This window comes from Anoplopoma fimbria, chromosome 12, assembly GCF_027596085.1.
Source record: "Anoplopoma fimbria isolate UVic2021 breed Golden Eagle Sablefish chromosome 12, Afim_UVic_2022, whole genome shotgun sequence".
Lineage (NCBI taxonomy): Eukaryota > Metazoa > Chordata > Actinopteri > Perciformes > Anoplopomatidae > Anoplopoma > Anoplopoma fimbria.
Window position 1 is genome coordinate 13,747,803 of NC_072460.1, and position 20,094 is coordinate 13,767,896.

At 40.1% G+C, this 20,094-nt stretch overlaps 3 protein-coding genes across 7 annotated transcripts; 1 reads left to right on the top strand and 2 right to left on the bottom strand.

Annotated features, from left to right (window-relative positions):
* Positions 1-2,194: 2,194 nt before the first annotated feature.
* Positions 2,195-8,958, bottom strand: cbx5 (chromobox homolog 5 (HP1 alpha homolog, Drosophila)). The gene is made up of 5 exons (XM_054608369.1): positions 8,785-8,958; positions 8,151-8,333; positions 7,184-7,430; positions 5,738-5,838; positions 2,195-4,023 (listed from the first exon to the last, which is right to left on the bottom strand). The coding sequence occupies exons 2-5, from the start codon at positions 8,279-8,281 to the stop codon at positions 3,882-3,884; spliced, it is 621 nt and encodes a 206-aa protein (XP_054464344.1). The 5' UTR covers positions 8,282-8,333; positions 8,785-8,958; the 3' UTR covers positions 2,195-3,881.
* Positions 8,959-9,503: 545 nt separating this feature from the next.
* On the top strand, positions 9,504-13,886 carry hnrnpa1b (heterogeneous nuclear ribonucleoprotein A1b). 3 transcript variants are annotated; one of them, XR_008531640.1, is made up of 12 exons: positions 9,504-9,613; positions 10,109-10,225; positions 10,365-10,511; positions 10,643-10,853; positions 10,936-11,019; positions 11,121-11,171; positions 11,264-11,359; positions 11,436-11,570; positions 12,172-12,312; positions 12,392-12,488; positions 13,662-13,718; positions 13,799-13,886. XR_008531640.1 is itself a non-coding variant. In XM_054608368.1 (11 exons), exons 1-10 carry the CDS (start codon positions 9,602-9,604, stop codon positions 12,475-12,477), a joined length of 1,080 nt encoding a protein of 359 aa, XP_054464343.1. In that variant the 5' UTR covers positions 9,504-9,601; the 3' UTR covers positions 12,478-12,488; positions 13,662-13,743. The 3 variants fall into 3 exon arrangements, 2 of the variants coding, with proteins under 2 accessions (XP_054464343.1, XP_054464342.1); XM_054608368.1 differs by lacking the exon at positions 13,799-13,886 and having other exon boundaries at positions 13,662-13,743; XM_054608367.1 differs by lacking the exons at positions 13,662-13,718; positions 13,799-13,886 and adding an exon at positions 12,655-13,654.
* A 140-nt stretch (positions 13,887-14,026) lies between these two features.
* Positions 14,027-18,335, bottom strand: nfe2 (nuclear factor, erythroid 2). 3 transcript variants are annotated; one of them, XM_054608365.1, is made up of 4 exons: positions 18,188-18,335; positions 16,155-16,233; positions 15,924-16,061; positions 14,027-15,341 (listed from the first exon to the last, which is right to left on the bottom strand). In XM_054608365.1, the coding sequence occupies exons 2-4, from the start codon at positions 16,200-16,202 to the stop codon at positions 14,058-14,060; spliced, it is 1,470 nt and encodes a 489-aa protein (XP_054464340.1). In that variant the 5' UTR covers positions 16,203-16,233; positions 18,188-18,335; the 3' UTR covers positions 14,027-14,057. The 3 variants fall into 3 exon arrangements, with proteins under 3 accessions (XP_054464340.1, XP_054464339.1, XP_054464341.1); XM_054608364.1 differs by lacking the exon at positions 18,188-18,335 and adding an exon at positions 16,379-16,448; XM_054608366.1 differs by lacking the exon at positions 18,188-18,335 and adding an exon at positions 16,325-16,338.
* Positions 18,336-20,094: the final 1,759 nt, after the last annotated feature.

Sequence of the window (20,094 nt, forward strand, 5' to 3'; positions counted from 1 at the left end):
CTTTTTTTCTTTTATATATAGGATAATATTACTCTTTGCTGCGCTCTTGTGTTATCCGTGTGAGTGCACGTGTTTGTTTGCTGTTTCAGTGGTATCCTTGAACAAGCTGTGTTACACTGATGAGGCCCACTGCAGCAGTCCCGTCCCTCTCCACAGCTCCCCCGACACTAATTTGGTGTAATGTGCTGCAAGACGACCCACCTCTGCCATGGGCAGTACCCTGAGGAACTCATTTGCACTATAAGTTACGGGTACAGAAGGGACTAGGTTTGAAGTACAGTGAGGCAGCTGTGCATAAATAAATGATGAATTTACACCAAAAATGTAACTATATTTTAACATATGATCCCTATTTGGACGAGGAATTTACATTATTAGTGTTTCAAATTAAAATAAATACTGCTCTGTTAGGTATATATTCAAAATATCTATTAATTATTTAGTGCACTGTCCAAAGTCTATGAATGTGTACACAAAATAACCATCTCTTCTTAGCTAAACAAAGCACAGACACTTCCTTATTGACTCTGACACATAAAATACACACTAGTACACTACACATTTCTAGCACGAGGCTTGGCAGATTTTCCTCATTTAGATTTTTAGTTTCGGTGAAACTTCACTCTGCACGCCAGTTGACGACGTAACAGAACTGCCTCTACATCGGTATTTGCCACCGAATCACAGGCAAAGCTCCCATGAGTGCCACTGTGGCTTTCCCAACCAAACCGACTGGCCTGGGTTTGTCAGCAGACAGCTCCAGGCTCCATAAAACAGCCTGCTGCTCGCTCCCTTTGCCCAGCTTAATGGTCCCAGGGGCTGGAAATTTACTAGTGACCTTTGCATTCCATTTGGAGCGTAAAAGCCTTTTTGCAAGGAAAATTCCATCACTTTACTGAGCCGCACTTTGTGTGTGTGTGTGTGTGTGTGTGTGTGTGTGTGTGTGTGTGTGTGTGTGTGTGTGTGTGTGTGTGTGTGTGTGTGTGTGTGTGTGTGTGTGTGTGTGTGTGCATGTCGGAAAGAGAGCGAGTCACTACAAAAGGCAGTAAGCAGGAAAAAGAGGGTGGTGAGAGAAGAACAAGTATTAGACTCAACCTTTACTGCAGTTTATTACTGATATTGCAGTTGGTCCCCATTGCAGGGCCCATATTCTATTCATTATAAGAAACAATTAATTTCCTGTTTTTGCATGGTGGCCATATTGAGACAAAATGGTGGCAGTTCCTTACATTTTGAACTAGCTTGAGTGCTTTTGCTCCCTCTTTGTTGTATTTGTTAAGTCACTTTCAGATTGAGGGGGGAAAAAAAACCTCTCCGAACATATAATAGCATTACATATTCTGTGTATATAGTTTGTTATTCAAGCTATGTGGTGCTTACAACGGGTGATTTTTTTTATGGCTGCATCATTACACCAAACAGAAGTAGGGTGCCTCAATGGCCTGGGGCCATAAGGCGCCGACCGTGCATGGACCATAATGTCCTTGGTTTGCATCCATCCAGGGACCTTTGTTGCCTGTCGTTTTCAATCTTTTTCTCTCTCTACCCTAATTTCTTTGGATTACTATCTGTTTCTAATAAAGACATAGAATGCCCTAACCCCCCCCAATCAAGAAACCAATTGACATCCTGGAGAAAATTGGGATGTTTGTCAGAACACAACATGAATCCATGCCCCTCTAAAATATGTGTAAGAATGTATAAAGACTGGTTAGAAAATATTAATTTGTGAGTTGTTCATGTTTTTTTGTTTAAGTGTTTGAACTGTGAATGACTTGGCATAAAAATTGAGTTATGACTTTTGCATTGGTATTGTACAATAGCGCCATCTGCAGGGAGAGAGTATCTGATACTCTTTAAGCATTTCCCTTAACAAATAAAACATAAAAATGTCAGAGGCCACATTGAACAGTTTCGTTGTCATATTTGTGACTAGGTTTTTATCATTTCCCCAGGGCATGTTTTTTTTTTGCCTCCTCATATAAGGAAATGATCTGATGTTGAGCTAAGGTTCAGAGTAGTTTATTTAACCACTTATTTCATTTAAATATGTGATTTTGCCTTTTTTTTTCTTTTAACTTACCGGTCCCTAGTAATTAATTTAATCATGGGGTGTAGGTTTAAATTTTGAGTAAGTTTTTCTCTCTGCAGAAATTCATTTCACATCTTTAAAAAAAAGCCACCTGAAAGCCACTTTAACAGTGAAAATGTTTATTAAAGGGTGCTACTGTACACATATTTGTAACAATTAGATGACACAAGAAATAGTCTACTTTAAAAAAGTTCTGCACCTGCAAAAACTGAGGACAGAGCTCAAGGGTCTGAAAGGACAAAATATTTTTTATGAGAGAAAATTACACAAAAAACATAATCTTAGTGAAATTGAGGGACATTATGTATGTGTTGTTTGTATAAGTTCAGTCTTCATTAATAATGGTGATTAAAGCCAAAAAAATAAATGGAAACAAAAATAGATCTTGGTAGACGCTAAAAATGTGGTCCAAAAAGTCCATATTGGAGCACAGCAGATCAAACTACAGAATCCACATCCATCTTGTAGAATAATTGACCTCCACTTGTCAGTTAGCAACATTGTCCATCTAAAAATGTTGTATATTTATGGCCAAGGATAATCAAATAACTCATCTCAATCAAACCCAGAATATGCATCATCAAATCAGAAACTGGTTTTAATGTTTCAAAGTAACAATACAATGGTAAACAACAAATATTCTAATTGCAGAGTGGGTTTTTTCACACTGTAAAAAAAAAAAATCTATCGAAGTATCACTAACTAACAGGATCCATAACACCATTAAAACTGCAGGTTTGTCATCAAAGAAATTGGTCACTTTATCATGAGGACTTTTGTCTTTTAGCCACAAGGTGGCAGCCCCCAGTGACTGGTGAATAATGCTGGTTTCATTTCATGTTGATACAGTGACTATTGTCTAACCTGTGAACATGAGACTGGTCCAAAGATAACACTGCATTTTAAAAAAACAAACAAAAAAAAAAGGTTCTGAAGTGAGCAAACATTTTATTGTCCTTTACTTGAACTGGTGATAAGGTAAAGAAATAATTAAAAAAAAAACACCACACAACATTCACATGTTAAAACTTGGAAATAAGAGATAAAAAAAATGACTTTCTTTAAAAAATTATCAACGATATCACCACAACATTATAAAGACTTAATTGGCCGTGGTCTTCTGCAAGTTTGCAAATTGAGTTATGTCCCAGTAGAGAGGACAAACTGAGACGTCTACAAGTGATAAAAAGTTTTTAAAAGGAAGTGATTATGCAGTCAGGAAAGCGCTGCGGTGGTGGCTTCCTTAATATGTAATACTACAGTTTTATCCTCAGTGGTGTTAGAGGGTTCTTAAAGCAAAGAGGTGCACTGCCAACACAGCGTTAATTATGGGGGGTGTGCACCTGCCATGGGACAAGCTCACAGTTGACACAGCTCCCCCCCCCCCCACCCAACTCTGGACTATGTTCTGAGTTTTAACAGATTGCCACATGTGCTCATGGATCCAACATACCTTACTGACACAACCGTATTCTGAAAGCACTAAAATATGATGTGTTAAGACATTGAAAAAGGGAAAGTAAAGAATACAAAGACAGAACAGCAGAAACCCTCCCCAGTAGCATGCCACCCATGTCTGCTACAGCTTCCCCTCCTGTCTGATGGATCCTGCTCAGCAGTCTGGGGCCTTTGTGCTCCAATGGGGCATGGATGGAGATAACACAACTGTGTTTGCTGTCTTTGTTGGACATGGTGAAGAGCAAGGATGGGAGGTTTGGGTGTGAAAAATGTCTGACTCAAGGTTGTCCCTGCAGTGGAGGAGGTGCGGTTTCCTCCTGAGGTGATGCACTCATGCTGTAACCGCGTCCTTCTCCTTCTTGTCACTGTCCTCATGCCAGGTGAGACGCTCCTCATAGAAGGCTATGACGATCTGTGGGCACTTATGATTGGCCTCCTTTGCAAGCACAAGATCGGCCTCATCAGAGTCTTTCCTGCAAGAGATGAAGGACCAAAGCGGGTGTTTAAAGTTTGTTCAGAATTGTGCATCTCATCACAAGTTGGAAATTACACTTCACATTTTTCCATACATGTGTTATGTCTGTCTTGGAGCTTTTCCAAGTTAGTGTAGTAAGTGTACATCATAAAAAAAATGTCTTACGCACGCCTGTATGTTATTTAAATACATTGCACACATTTTAATTATCTCTGTTGATGTGACATTTTGTGCAATTTTTTATTTTATTTTTTTAAATCAGGGATTATATTATTTAGCCGCATTGTGAATCTTTTATAAAAATTACCCAATATAGCAATCCACTTAATTTCTGTCGGTCAGAATATGGTTTGCGTTGCATTAGCTGGATTTTTGCTTTGCTCGACCACTGAAAAGCTGAAGTAGCAGCACAAGCCACTGATAATTGTTTTCAGATAGCAGTGACACAGCTGTCGCGTTGTGTCTGAAAGAGCCATTAGACCTGAATAAAACTGTCATTAACAAGTCAGTCATATTAAAAAAGAATGATCATTTTTTTATGTTTGGATTTTTTTTAAATCACCAGTGTAAAATCAATCTGCTTTGGGAGATACTACTTTAACGGGTGAGTTGGTTTGTTCTGTGTTGTAGTACGATGTTTTAGTGCAATTTAATATTTGCTAACCTTTCATTGTTTGAGTCAGATCATGTTTCAACACCAAAACAGTTACAAATCATTATAACATATTGTGAATCATGCTTACAGGAAAAGTAGGCAGATGGAGCTTGTGAATCTGTTAAGGATGCGCCATGATTACATTTATTTTCTCTTTTTATATTCCTATAGAATTTTTAAGCTTTAATTAAAAAAAAAAAAAAAAAAAAAAAGAGTTAATGACCAAATCAGCTAAGGTACAACTGTTGCCTCACCCTTTAATGTTTGGTTGGGCATGAGTGACGAGGTACTACACATATATCCATCTAGCTAATATGTACTGACATAAAATTTTATGGTTTGGCTTACTGTTTGTATACGAATGGACAGCTAGGCTATTAGTGCCGCTAATGGGTAATTTGTCAGTGGCAATCTGGCTCATTCAGAGCTGCCGTTTAAAAGAATCATGCCACGAGGTCACATGCAGCAGTAGTACAAATGGAAACTGTTGCAGGCAACGACCGTAGAACAAAAGGGTCAACACCCACAGACCAGAAGTATACCAGTTTTTCCAAAGGAAATATGAATACCAAGTACTTATTAAGTGGAAAGACCAATGCAGAGGACTTATGATTCATATATATCATTACTGTGTTGTTTGTTAGAAAATGTGGAGGATGTTCAGAACGCCTAAGCTCATGTCATGAATCTCTTGTGGTATCTGAAACATTCATTTACAGATGCAGAATACTAAGAAACTGCATATACATCAATTCCAATGCTGCAGGAGAAGTCAGTGCACATCTACTTGAAAATTCCTGAACATTCAGAAAAATAGGCAGTGTGTCTGAATACAGACACAGGCCACCGAACCACAAATATTTAATGGTCTTTCTTTTTGCCATCTCAAGTGCATGACAAATTAGTATACAAAAGTCACTGCACTGGTTTAAAGTGCCAACTCTAAATATTCTGCTTTGGGGATCGCCCTCGTTTTAATATCAAAAGGTAGTAATCTTAGCATGGAAAAACAATTTTACATGCAAATTTGGGATATGAACATATAAACAAAACCTACCACTTCATAAGAAACATTAGGTCTCCACATGAGTCAGTTGCTCCTATGATCTTCTCTGGCTCCAGTCCTCTCTCAAAGCCGCGTGCAACTAGAATGTCATCCTGGAGGACAACAAAAACAGAAAATGTGTTTTTATAGCATACAAAAAACACTGGAGTATGTTAAAAACAACCATTAGATTGTAGACTCGCCTGCCACAAAACTTTTATTCTTTACAGTCAGGTGGCTGACAGGTATACTCTACATCTTTGAATTGTCTTTCAAACTTTTAAGTTGCAAAAAGTCTTCTGTACAAAGATGCTATTTTGTATGAGGTGTTTGCAAAAAAAAAAAAGCACTGTACAATGGTTCAACCAGACTGAAAACTAAAAAGGACAGAAAGAGACAAACATCCCCCTAAGCAACAGTTGCATAAGAAAATATTTTTACAGTCATTGGTAAAGGAAACTAGAAGCTTAGCATAGAAATGTGTGCAGATTTAAATAGGAACAGGTTCCAGTCTCAGTGTGAAGTGCACAATAATGCAGCTTATAACAAACTGGAATACAAACAGATGTGTTGCTTAAGCAAAGCTTACCTTAAATCATCAAAATAGAAGAGACAGTTAGCTTATGGTTAGTTTTATTGGAATATCGGCCGAACATACTATGGACTGGCTCAAAGAAAAATGGACTAACTCAATATTTAGAGCCTAAATGCAAAGAACGTTTTGGTTCAATAATGTACAAGGCTCACTCATGCTTTTCTGGACTGAAAAACAAATTCAGATTTGAAGAGTATTTTGAGAATAAGGTTACAACAGTCTTCTACCCTGGGATGCAACACTGTGGGGACATCACATTTAATTATTGGTTTATTGGGGCCAAAACTATTTAAATTGTAAATAATACATATGGTGTCTAAATTTATACTTTTTTGTCCCTGTTAAAAAAAGTCATTAATGAAGGGCTCGGTAATATATCAATAGCCTGATATGAGATTAGATATTGTCTTAAATTTTGGATATTATATGGCATGAGTGCTGGTTTTAAAGCTGTGTTCTTTTGTATACAAAGAAATAACTTGAATTAAGTTGAGAATTATTTGCTCAATAGAGAAAATATGACATTTCCCCTCATTTCCTAACCCACTGATTTAATATATGGCTGCTGCATGCCAAAGAAAACCAGGACAGGCTTTGGTGTATCCTTGGAAATGCATAAAGGAGCCAGTTTCTCTCTCTTCTACGATAAAACACAAATCAGCTGTTAACATTCCAATAACGAGGTTTTAATTAAGAGATAAGCTTTTGTTTATTGAGAATGTGGAAAGCTACTTTTTAGTCCTCATAGTGCAGCACACAAAACCTGAAATGTGCAGAGTATCTATAAAAAAAAACTAGATTATACCCCATCCAATGCAAAGGTGATTTTTTTGAAATGATAAAACTACTACACATAAACATACCTCCTTCTTCTTTTTGGGCTTACTTCCACCCTCCTCCTCTTCCTCCTCCTCATCATCAGAGCTTCTCTTCTTTGAGCTACTGGAATCTTTGGAGCGTCCCAAGGAGGTTGTGACCGATTTGCTGCCCCCACTGCTGGGCGTGGAGCTTCCACCACTGCTGCTGCTGCTTTTCTTGTAAGTCTTCATGAATTCTGAAATAAGCTCAGGACAGCCTAGATTCTTCTCTGGCTCCCAGGTGTTGTGTTTTCTGAAGAAGATCACATCATATTTTTTTTAAACAAACTTGATATATTATCATCACCTTTCAATGTAAAAGTATAGCAATCTAATCATATAACGAAAAACCAAATTACGTCTTCTAAATTGATAATAAGCACACATTAGTATACAAGTATAATTTAACCATAAAAAAAATCAGATCAAACTCGGTTAAATCGAACTATTGTCGTAATCTGATTACTCTGTATTTGTGTGCATGCATGCAAGTGTATAGCTGGGAATATTTATTGTTTCTCTATAATTTCCCTTGAAATTGTTATCTTCATTTTGCACCTAAGTTCCTATTACACCATGTCGTTATATCACATAGACTTTTACTTATTGAACAACCATAAAACATCCTATACATTTGGATACATCGTTGTCAAGATATGAAATGACCTATATCGTGACAGTAGATTTTGGCCATAACACCTGGCACTAAATGTCCATAACATTGTAATGTATCATTTAACCTTCATTATCTATTATTTCCTAGTATTTGTATCCACTCCATAACTGATATGTTGTGCACATGTGTTTCAAAAGGCAAACCTCTCTCCAATAATACATTCCAAACATCTTAAATAATTGTGATATATCATTTAAACTATTGCCCAGCTCCTCGTATAGTATAGTTAACGTCAGCTCAAATCTGTGGCGGTGTAAGTGAAAGACTGCTTCGCATACTGGCAGGAAAACAACTTACTCTGAATATCCTTTCCACTTCAGGAAGAACTCGACCCTGCCTTTCACCACTCTCCTGTCCAGCACCTTCTCCACAACATACTCTTCCTCATCAGATGATGAGGAGTCTTCTTCGCGAGACTTTTTGCCCATAGCAAAGTTTGTTGGGGAATACTACGCTGTCGCAGGCCAATGGCACTCTCTCCTGCACAGGAAGACGATGGAGAAGCTAATGTTAAAGGGGAATATGGAGCATCTGTTCTAGCCGTAATGTTGATCACAAACCAGGCTCCAATGAGCTGGCTCCGAAAGTGTATATATATATAAAAAGGAAAAGCATCATTTCATTGTCGTTACTCCAATCTGCAACAGGCACGACACACTGGAAACATGCTAAACTGATAGTCTCGATAAATACATCAGTGATCGTCCCTCTCAGATGAAAACGTAATACGTGCACATATACATTAAGATATGAGGTTGTGTTTGCTAAGCAACCCTAAACCAATGGGCACGAAACTTGCTTAAGCAGGTAACGTTAGCATGCAAGCTAACGCCTAAACAAGCTAGCACTAGCTAACACTGATGCCAAATCTAAATTGTACAACGATACGAGCAGCGGCGTGGAGCACTTTGATCCGTAAACCACCTCTTACCCTTCTGGACGCGTTGATCGTCGGTCAGACCGGTTAACGTGGTCGATAACGCGCGTCTTAAGAGGACATACGGTGTTTTGGGGGCCAACGCGAGCGCTACTGTAGCATACAGCCCGGATCACATAAAGGTGCCGTGCGCTCGGCTGTGCGTAAAAAGCGCGCGTTAAAGGCGCACAATAAAGGTACCCGCCCCCAGGTCAGCTGATGACCTACATATCTGACAAGCGAATATGCGACTCCAACGAGTATACACTTCATTGTTTTTAAATAGTTTGGGATGTTTTTTTATTGTTATATAGTCGTGTGGACCTTTTGCGTAAGAGATAACCGTGTGCATGTCGAGGGGCTGGACGGTGCAGTGACATTGCTTCATGGAGGAAGGCGCAGCTCCACCTGCGACCACAAAGTCAAACATGTGAATCATTTTAGCATTGGTGACTTTTATAGCTTTGCTCAGGACATTCTTGGCTTTGTTGGTGCATATTGTAAAGCATCATATACAATACACATATCACACATTTCTCTTCCGATCCCTTCACGCTTCATCCATTTTTTTTTTTTTTATAGTCGTGGTTGTGACGCCACCGCCTACCGCGACGTGATTGGTCGTTAGCTGTGATTGATTGAGTTTGGACCAATCAGGATTCAATCAGAGCAGACGACAGACTGCAGCGGGAACCATTGGGCCAATTGCTGTGTGAAAGAGGAGTTTCCTTTGCTATTTATTCTACTGTAGGGACCCAGGCTAGGCTCGTCTGACGCAGATCGCTTTCCTCCGGTCAGTCCACAAGGAGTCCTCACGAATTCACCTGCAAACATGTCAAAAGATGTGAGTATTGCATTGGGGAAAAAAACAAAACCTGTTTATGCCGTTTTCATGCACACTGTACGTCTAAAAACACGCGTTTATTTGAAGCCTCAGCGGGCTGGCGAGGCTTTGTGTTGTATTGTGTGTGCACGGTTGTAAATCCGCCATTTTAAAGCAGCCGGGCCTCGTGGCCTTTTGTTCGTGTGGCCACCTATGTGCAACAATTCAGGAATTTCACTGAATGCTTGTCTTACGTAATAATATTCACAACCCAGAGACGCTACATTCAATATGCATGCGCCAAGTGTTTGTGTCCAAGTGTTGCTGAAGGTGCTCCTTACCACCAGGCCGCTCCGCTTACGCTAATGGCGGCGACGTCCCGATCTCTGATATGTGACGCAAGACTTGGATTCGTGAAGGGATCAGGCCTCATGTGACCGGGTTTATTGCAAATAAAGTCATGAACGACTTGGACTCTAATGCTACTATGTTGCTTTGTCCATTGTGCGACCTCAGGTCCCCCGTGAACCGGAGCAGCTCCGCAAGCTGTTCATCGGAGGTTTGAGCTTCGAGACCACAGACGAAAGCCTGCGGGCTCATTTTGAGCAATGGGGGAGCCTCACAGACTGTGTGGTAAGTGGATTGCACAAGCACCCCTTTTGGCATGGTTTTACATTATTGTATGAATAAGTGCTCTGCGGGTATAACTGGGAATAATTGAATTCTCCCCCCTTTTTTTTTTTTTTTATTTTTTTTTTTTTTTTTTTTTAAGGTCATGAGGGATCCCAACACAAAGAGATCCAGGGGCTTTGGCTTTGTTACATACTCATCAGTGGATGAAGTCGATGCTGCCATGTCTGCCCGCCCCCACAAGGTTGATGGAAGAGTTGTTGAACCTAAACGAGCAGTTTCCAGGGAGGTGTGTTGGCTTTGATATTTTTGACAATACCCACATTGAATATGTTATGTGTGTGTTTTTTTTTTATTTATTTATTTTTTTGGTAAAGGAATGGCATGTTGACTAAAAATGGCAAATGTGTTTGATCACAGGACTCCAACCGGCCAGGTGCCCACGTAACCGTGAAAAAAATCTTCGTTGGGGGCATCAAGGAGGATACAGAAGAGTCCCACTTGCGAGATTACTTCACACAATTTGGCAAGATCGAGGTCATTGACATCATGACTGACCGCACTACTGGAAAGAAGAGGGGCTTTGCCTTTGTGACCTTTGATGATCACGATTCAGTCGACAGGATTGTCAGTAAGTACACTTGCTCACTGTTATTTGGCAGGATTGACCTTCCTGTCTCTAATGGCTACTAACTTATCATCTCATCCCACAGTCCAGAAATACCACACAATAAACTCTCACAACTGTGAGGTGAGGAAGGCTCTTACAAGGCAGGAAATGCAGACTACAGGAATGGGTATGAGAGGTATACTCTTTTATGCAAGATTCACGGCAGTTGTTTTTAAAACACTGGCAGTTTGACACTATTCCAGAAGTAACGATTGTATTATGGTTTAGGCCGCAGCAGCGGTGGGAGGCCCTATGAGTACGACCGAGGCTTCAATCAGGGTAAGAATTATTTTTACGATGTGGCTACATATGATTGCACTTTTATAATGTACAGTGTCTGAGGCCTGACTTTTCTTATTGGGCTCTTTCAGGAGGTGGCGGTGGAGGTGGCGGTAGGGGTAGATACGGAGACAGTCCCTACAATTGCAATGGAGGTGATGGCGGTAACGGAGGCGGCGGCGGCGGTGGTAAGTTTGCAATTTTGTCAGCATGGGTGGAATTATTTTTAAAAATAGCAATATACTAAAATAATATTTGTTGTAGGCTATGGAGGTGGTCCCAGCGGTCCTGGAGGATATAACAATGGTGGCAACCGAGGCTATAACCAAGGTTACAACCAGGGTGGTGGTGGTGGAGGTGGCGGCTATGGCGGAAATGGCTACGACAGCAATGGCTATGGTAAGTGTGATGGAAATCTTAGAGCTAGTTCCTTCGAGACAGAAGAAGTTTCGGCAGACCCAGATGTCTTAAGCAGTAACATTTATTGTTTCTCGATCGATGAGAACAGGGAAACGCCACGTGTGAATCACAGCGAACTGCTCCCCAATTCTGAAGATGGTGTCCTTGAGAACAGTATTTAACCTTCCCCAGACCAGCTAAGTTCTGCTATATCCAAATAGGGTTAGTTCTACATCAGCCTGGTATGTGTGAGGATTCTATTGGATATAAGATCTAAACAAGGAAATGCACCCGCTGTGCTAGCAACAACATAGCCTCTGTAGAGTCTCTCTTATCCAGCGTCTCCAACCAGGCGCCAGCCTGTTGAGTGTAAACCGAATACAGAAGGTTTCTAGCTGACCGTGGCCTACCAGCTGCCATAGCCAGCTCGGCCTTATCAGGCACAGAGTGAGACAGGCGAAGAGATGGACAGTTACCTTTTAACTTGCATGAGGGAAGTTTAACATACAATAAGGAAAATTCCTTCACAAGTGTTTTAGTGCCTCTTAACTAACTATTCTGTGATAAAGATGTGATTTACTTAAGCTGTTGCTACTCACAGGTAACTGTGGTGGTGGGGGTGGAGGCGGCGGAAATAACTACAACAACATGGGCCACTATGACTCCCAGGCCTCCAATTTTGGCCCAATGAAGAACAACTTTGGTGGTGGAGGAGGCAACGGTGGAGTTGGCAGGAGCTTTGGTAAGATGGAAGAAGGTTATGCACGGATGTTTACTCTTTGTCATAGTTTCTGTGAGCTGAGTTTTCCCTTTGTTCCCAGGTGGTGGTGGCGGAGGAGGAGGCGGCGGCGGCTATGGAGGCGGCGGCTCAAACAACGGTGGATATGGCCGTTCAGGACGATTTTGAAATGTGAAGTGGTAAGTGCTCAATGGCATGCCTGAACCTGTAATCTTTTCATAAAACCAGAGTTTGTAGTTGCAGGGACTCGTTAAGTGTAGCTAAACATTTTTCAAAATCACTCTGGATGTCAGGTCATATGAAGTCAGTGCACAGTTAACAATGTTGTTCCGTATTGTTCAACAGGACTGAGTACTTAGGAGAGGAGAGCGAGGAGAGCAAGCGAATTGACAGGGCAGCTGCAGGTTTACCTCCTAAATCTGCTCAGCCAAACAGTTGTGGCAGGTTACAGCTGCTGCAAGAAGAGATGTACAGTAGATAAATCATGGAGGGTCTTCATTTAAACGTTTTGTGTTTTTTCATCGACTGTGTTTTTTGGAAAGCAAGCATTCCTAATGACGTTTTTATGTAGATTTTTTTTCTTTGTTTTTTTTTTTTCTTTAAAGTCTGGTTTTATTTGTATCTGCATCCAATCAAGCTGAAATAAACCATCTTTCAGTTTTTTTACAAAGTCTTGTTAGCCTCTTGAGTGGTTTGGGAAAGGGAGGGTTCACTATTAGATACTGCACATTGTGGGATGAGGGACATATTAAATAATGTGAGCAGCCAAAAAAAAAATCCATGTGATGTGAGAAGCCCTGCGCTACTCCCCAGTTACATCATGAGTAAGTGTATTTACAGTACTGGTTGAGGAATGAGAAGTGGTGCACAAATACTTCCACCATAAAGAGCCCACCACTTGGTACAGACTACCCTGAGTTCTGCAAAGATCAACTGGAGGATGCTAGCTTACATGCAAAGTCTTTGAGGCTAGTCATGGAAGCCAGCTGAGGGAGAGAAGTAGCAAAACCATCGCCAGGATCATTGAAGCAGGGAAGAGTGAGAAAAGAAGCCTGAGGCTAGCAGGCAGCAGCTTCCAAAAGGCTTAAGTGCTTTCTGTAGGTAAGACCAGACTTCTCAATTACTGATAGTATGTCTTGCTTATTTCATGTAGCTGGTAGTAAGTTATGTAGCCCAGTAATGACATAACATTTGTGCAAACAAGTTTTTATTATGACTTACACCACTGTTGACTGGTAAAATTGACCTCTTAACTGTGCACAGAGGCCCTACAACATATTGCATGCTCTAAACAAAAATGTTTATTTTTTGTGAAAGGCTGCCTTTACTTATTTGGTGTTTCTGCTTTCTAGGTAAACTCCCTGGTCCTGCGAAACCTGACTTCATTTCAATGACAATGGCTCAATCAGGTACAATCACAAAATAACATCAAATATGTTTTCAAAGTATACCTTTATTTAACAATTATCTTTTTATTTTCTTAATACAGGTTTCCTGAACAATCATGCTGGTGCTGGTCCTTTTTTATCTTAAGACTGCTGTGCAGTGTCTATTTATATTTTTTTAATAAAGTATTTTTTATAAGGAAGTCTGCTGTGGTTTCATTCAATTGTGTGCAATGATACATGTATGGCAAGTTTTACACGAGGGTTAAGTCATAACCACATTAAATAACTAGTTTTCAGTTGACATGATCTGACAGTATGCCTTTTGTAAGGGAATTAAATCATTACACCATCTTCCATTAATCAACATTGCTCTCTCTTTTGCGTAGTTGTGTGAGGTACCAAATAAATTTTACCATCAGGAGTCTGTTGTAGAGAGTATTCATCTATTGCGTATGGTTGTCCATCTTCATCTCTCAAGTGAGAAAATACTTCTGAATAAAGGTCTGTGAGGCGACATTTAATAAAAGACAAGCTGCGTTGGAACTCCAGCCTTTCCTGTGCCAGGTGCTCTCTTTGTGCATGCAGCTGGTTCAGTTCTCTTTCAAGGTGAATGATGCTCTCCAGCTTCCTTTTCCTGCAGTTCTGAGCTGCCACCTTGTTCTTCCCTCTCCGTCGAATATCCCTGACCAGTGCTAGTTGATTTTCTGTCAGAGTAAACTGCGTCAGGAGCTCATTGAAGTCATCCACGGGTAGATTGATAATCTTCTCCATGGGGAAGGGGATCTTCAAAGACATGGCCCGCCTCTCATCTCTGCTTAGTGGAGCTGGAGTGGAGACACTTCCTTCTGGATTTGCATACATGCTATATTGTGAGCTCCCTCTGCTGGACACTCCAGAGTCAATGTGCAGGTTGCTCAGAGCAGAGGTCTGACCCTGCTGTGTCACTGACTGAGTCAGAACATTGGTTTGGGTATGAGATGAAGCCGGTTGTGTTGAAATATATGACGGGTGTGCACCTGAGTGTAAATATGAGTGAGACTGACTGTAGTAGCCCATTGAGTAATGGATGTGTGCTCTTCTGGCGTGTTCAGCCATGCTGTCTGGTTCCCCTTCACTATATGTCATGCCTATGTCTGCACTCTGGTAACCTGGTGCGCCACCAACAGGATTATCTGGGGAAGCCAAAGGTGGACTAGAACCCAGAGACAGACCAGAGTCAGACTCTAGGTCATCAGCTGCGCGAGCGTGTGAACTTTGTCCGTGTGTAGTCCACATGTGCCGACGTGGATCCTGAGAGTGACAAGCGTTGGCCCTCCTGTGCCCTTGGCTGGTACCGGACATGTTCATTTGTTCCCTAAGAGCCATGCGTGGGGGCTGTGTGTGAGAAGAGAGGGGGAGCATTCTCTGATTGAGCTGAGAACCAGAGTGTCCGTACATTGCCTCTGCATTGCTGCTTAGACGATGACAGGCGGGCACCTCTTCAGAGTAACATCCATCGTTGGTGTCTGCAGTGCTGAGCTCACAAGCAGCAGGAAGAGCCTCAGAATGGGACTGAGCCATCTCATATCCCCCCATAGGGACCATGGGCTCCATGGTTTGGTACTGTGCTGTTTCATAGGGGCCTGCACCGGAGACTTCAAACTCCTGCAACAAAAACAAAATCGGGCCCACCTGTTATGACTGACAGGTACATCAGTGTACATGTCTATGTAACAGCAATAAAATGATTGAAGGCAATAATCAAATTTACAATAAATCTGAATTAATTAGTGCAACAGTGTAATTTTTGCATTCTATCTAGGACACTATAGAACAAAGTTTGCCCCCACTTCAGCATGCCACCCATGGCCTATGAAGGGCTCTCATAGATGTGATCAGGTTTCACCTGGAAACAGATGGCCATTGTACGGTGCAGGGGGGCCGCTAGCAACATGCAGCACTTGCCCCCTCTCACAATCTCTTCATCCTGCCATCATTCAAACGGGCCATTGTTGCCTTGCTCAGCTCAGTATTAGTTTTTAAACAGTTAACAACACGTGAAAAAAGGATGTAGTTATTCCATTAGTATTTAACATATTCGATTCTCTAATTATTATAATGAACTGCTTCTTCATAATAAAACAGCATGAGATATGTGATAACATCGGCATGTCCAGGAAAACAACACACAACACATAGTAGCATCTTGCAATAAAAAAAAGTTGAGTGTCAGTGCTGAAGAGTTACCTGCAGCTCTGTGATGGCCATCAGCTCCTGCCAAGCCACATCCATCTCTGTGTCCTGAGGAGCTCCATGAGACCTGGCTCCAGGGAAAGGGTTTGACATGGACACTCCTCCACACAGCCTGCCTGGAGTGGCTAATACCTTGTTATAGAAAAGACAAATTATAACCTCATTCATAACTCTATTTTAGACTTGATTATTTGTGATGGTTTGTGTGCTCATAGACGGACTCACCTCACAGGTTCTCCTCAGAGGGAGAACATAGTTGGCCGTGGAACACATTCAGGACAAGCTTTTGTTGCAAAAGATCAACCTGGCAAAGACACAGAACAGCGAGTTATTATCACTTACCCAGCGTCTGAAGTCTGACACACCAAAAAGAAGAAATTAAAAAAAAAAAACACTATCTGTGAGCCATCAAGTCACACCATGCGTTCAAACACATTGCTAATACATACAGTACGTTACATATCTGTAAACCTGCAGCTGCTAAATAAATGACTGGATGTTCTGTAGGTTCTTTTGGAGCACATGAAGGGTTCAGTTCAGTTGATTTAACTCCTCCCAACAGCTGTCCCGGGTGCAGCTATGCCGACCCCTGATAACACAATCTGCGGGAAGACAGCGCTCTCTACGAGACACACTGGGGCCTGATGGCTAATTTGGAAAATTTGGTGTATGGCTTGCATTTTGCCAGTAATCTTTTTCGGTGAAGCTCTGTCAGTAGCTGGTATTTTAAAGTTTTAGCATCTCCAACTTGTACTTCGGAATTTTGGAAATATTCCACTTGAGTTTAAAACTCAATGAGCATTTAAAGTTTTCAACACACAATTGAAACAGCTGCCTAAACACCAACAGAGAAGTGAACACTGAATCATTTTTGAATCTATACACTTTACATTAACCAAACACATATACACACATATTTAGTTTAGTCTATTCTGCTGTTTTTATCATAAGTCTGCTTGTTTCTATGAATTAAACTTAATTTCAAAGAGAAACCAATGAAGTGGCCGCAAATTAGCCTAAGCTACATGTACCTGTTGCATTGCTTTCCCTTATGTGAATCTTTGTCACAGCTGCTAAACATTTACCAATTGAATAAACGGTAAGAGTCTACCTTACTTCTTTGGATCACTTAAGTCATCTTTTGTGTTGGCTTCCATAACGATTTTATTCTCAAATTTAGAGTCAGAATGTCACTGTATTAAATTGAATATTTCATTGTTACCAACATGTTGATTCAATAAATATGTTTGAACAAACAGGAGTCTTCCCGCCAATAAATGCAAAATGTAATGTTGACAAGTGACAGCCTCAAGCTTCTCCACTGACAATAGTGCAGTAACTGTTTGTTTTTTATGACACAGCCACCTGAGTGGTCGCAGGTACCTTTGAAGTTAGAATTATCTGAAATTAAAAAGTGATTAAATTATTAAAAACAAATAATCAAAGTCGGGCTAATTGGAGTGGAATATCAAACAGCAGGCTGTCACACTGAGGTGTCACAGATTGGTTCAATGAGCTCAACAGTTCCAAAATGGGGTATATTTCAGTATAAGAAATGTATCTACTTACTAATGGTGTAATCCAAGAACAAATGTGTTTTCTGATTTTTATCTAAGATTTTAAATTCACATATAATTTCCTCTTGACCTTCCAAACAAACATAAAAATTTGTTTGTGTGCATAAAATTTGTAATATAGCGTATTATTTCAATGGCATCAGTCTGTAAGGCTATTTTCTATTATCTGTCATGAGTGAATTATTTTGTAGTTTTTAAAGGTTCTGAACCATAGGGGTTATACCTTTTTATATCCTGCTATAACCAGCGTTGTGTTGGTGGTAAGTTTCTTAAGGCTGTTTCCTTTACTGTAAGGAATCATAATTCACTGTCAACACTCAAAACTCACGGGTTCAGTCAGTTAAAAAGAATTTGATAAAACTAGGTCAAGTTAAGTCTACAGGATAAAACTCCTAATAAAATGTAACTTGTGGAGATCTATTTCTATATGTTATTACTTCAACTTTGTTATTTTCAACTTAGATGCTTAGATGCTTTAGCAACAATGTAATTACATTGTTCAATAGCTCACTTTGTTATATGATTATGTGTAATATCACTTTACCGATGTGATACATCTACTTAAATATACTGCTGAAAAGATTGAATGTAAGTGGGACCATTGTAATCTCTCAGCATGCAGTAACTTTAAAATAGAAAAGATCTGACAAATCAGAAGAAGGATGATATGAATGAACCTACCTGGCCAACATTCTCTGCTTCTTCAACAGTTGATGAGTTAAAAAAAACTTCAGATGTGAAGATCAATTCTGGTGGTAAAAACAAGAAGAAAAAAAATGAAAAAAGGAGAATCTGTTCTTTTTCACAGATGATGTTGTGTTGCTGACTTCTCAACTGAAATACAGAAGGCCTTTTGCTCTTTCTCTTCTTCAACTGTCTCTCTCTCTCTCTCTCTCTCTCTCTCTCTCTCTGTTCAGCTACTCATACAGCCACCGGAATAAATGGGATGGCTCTGTGCAGACAAACGCAATCTTCCTGTAAAGCACCCACACCACATTTTTTTTTGTCCTCTTGTATCCTTAATAGCACACTTGCACCCCAACCTCCAAATTTCCCTTTTGCCCACATGACAAACCACAAACCAACAGTCTGATATACACCAAGACAATCATTCTGTAATTCCACATTTAGGTAGGCAGATGTTTACAAAAAAACAAAACAATTGTATGCCATGATTTAAATGATATAATGACAATACAAATTAAACAGTCAGATAAAGAAAAGCGATTAAAAAGTAGCCAGATGGATGTCTCTGTCCTGGCCAAACCGTACAAGAACTGTGTCCTTTCAAATCCTCCCAAACGAAAAGTATGAGGAGTGTGATGTGGAGCACCTGGAGCTGGCATTGCAGTGAGGGCCCTGTTCAAGCAGGAGTGGGTTGGAGGCAGGATTGAGACTTAGTTTAGCAGAGATGGAATGTACACCCTCCGACAGGTAAGAAAGACTACATTGTTCTTCTATCTGGCAGAGCAACCGCCAAGGGAGAGAGAGGAGCAGGGGGAGAATGGAGGGGAGCGTGTCTTACATAGCAAGTGACCATTAAAATCCCTCACGAAAAAATCCCCTCATTGCCCAGATCTGAAGCACTGTGAGCATTGAACCCACAAAGACAATGTGTTATGTAGAACTATATCGTGCAGCAGTTTTCACAAAATTACTGATAGCAGAGATGTTTCATAGTAATTGCTCTATAGAGCAATATTTTTGCACAGTGATAAATAGCAGCCTGTCTCACAACGACAATGATGATTTTGAGACTAATCGGCATCACATGAAATATTAAAGACATTCCATGCTTTGTAAAATATCCCCTGCTGTGTGCAATGTGTACAACATAGTAGATAGATTTCAATTTTTTAAAGTATTTGTTGATTAAATCACCTGATGGACATACTGAAATATGAGTACTTTAATTCTGCCTCTGTTACTACAACATATGCTACAGCTTTGCATAGTATATATCAGTCTTTGTAAAACAAGCAGATGTAAATGTGTCTTTGTAGAATAACTTGCATACACAGTCCGTCTACAGTTATTTGCACATAAAGTAACTGCAGCGTGCAACAAATGCAGTGTATGTAAATCAGCATCGGACTGCATAGAATTCATTTTACTCAGAAATGCAAAGCTGAAAACAGATGTCACAATCACCTCTTCCTAGAAATACAGTTAGTGAATAACTTTTTTACACTGCTAAACAGAAAGCAAAATAGAGAGTCTAAAAAAATCTCCAATAAACATACATATACACACTTTAAATCAATTATCTACACCAAATAATTAATGGAAAGGGTTCACCCTCTTTACTAATAACACAGGTAATAAGTTAAAATTTCTTACAGAGAATAATACAGGGAAAATGTACAGGGGTTCAATAGTTTTTATAGAGGATTCATTAAAACTTATGGTCTATGGGATTTAGAGGCATTCTTAACATTAAAAAGATAAAGCTGATCTTAAGGTCTTTTTTTTACACTTACAGTGGTAATTCAAATAAACTTTGGGATTTTAATAATGCAGGAACAAAATGGGTGTAGGGACAAATACATTTTGAGAATGTTTGCTCTGAATACTGACCTGACCTGACA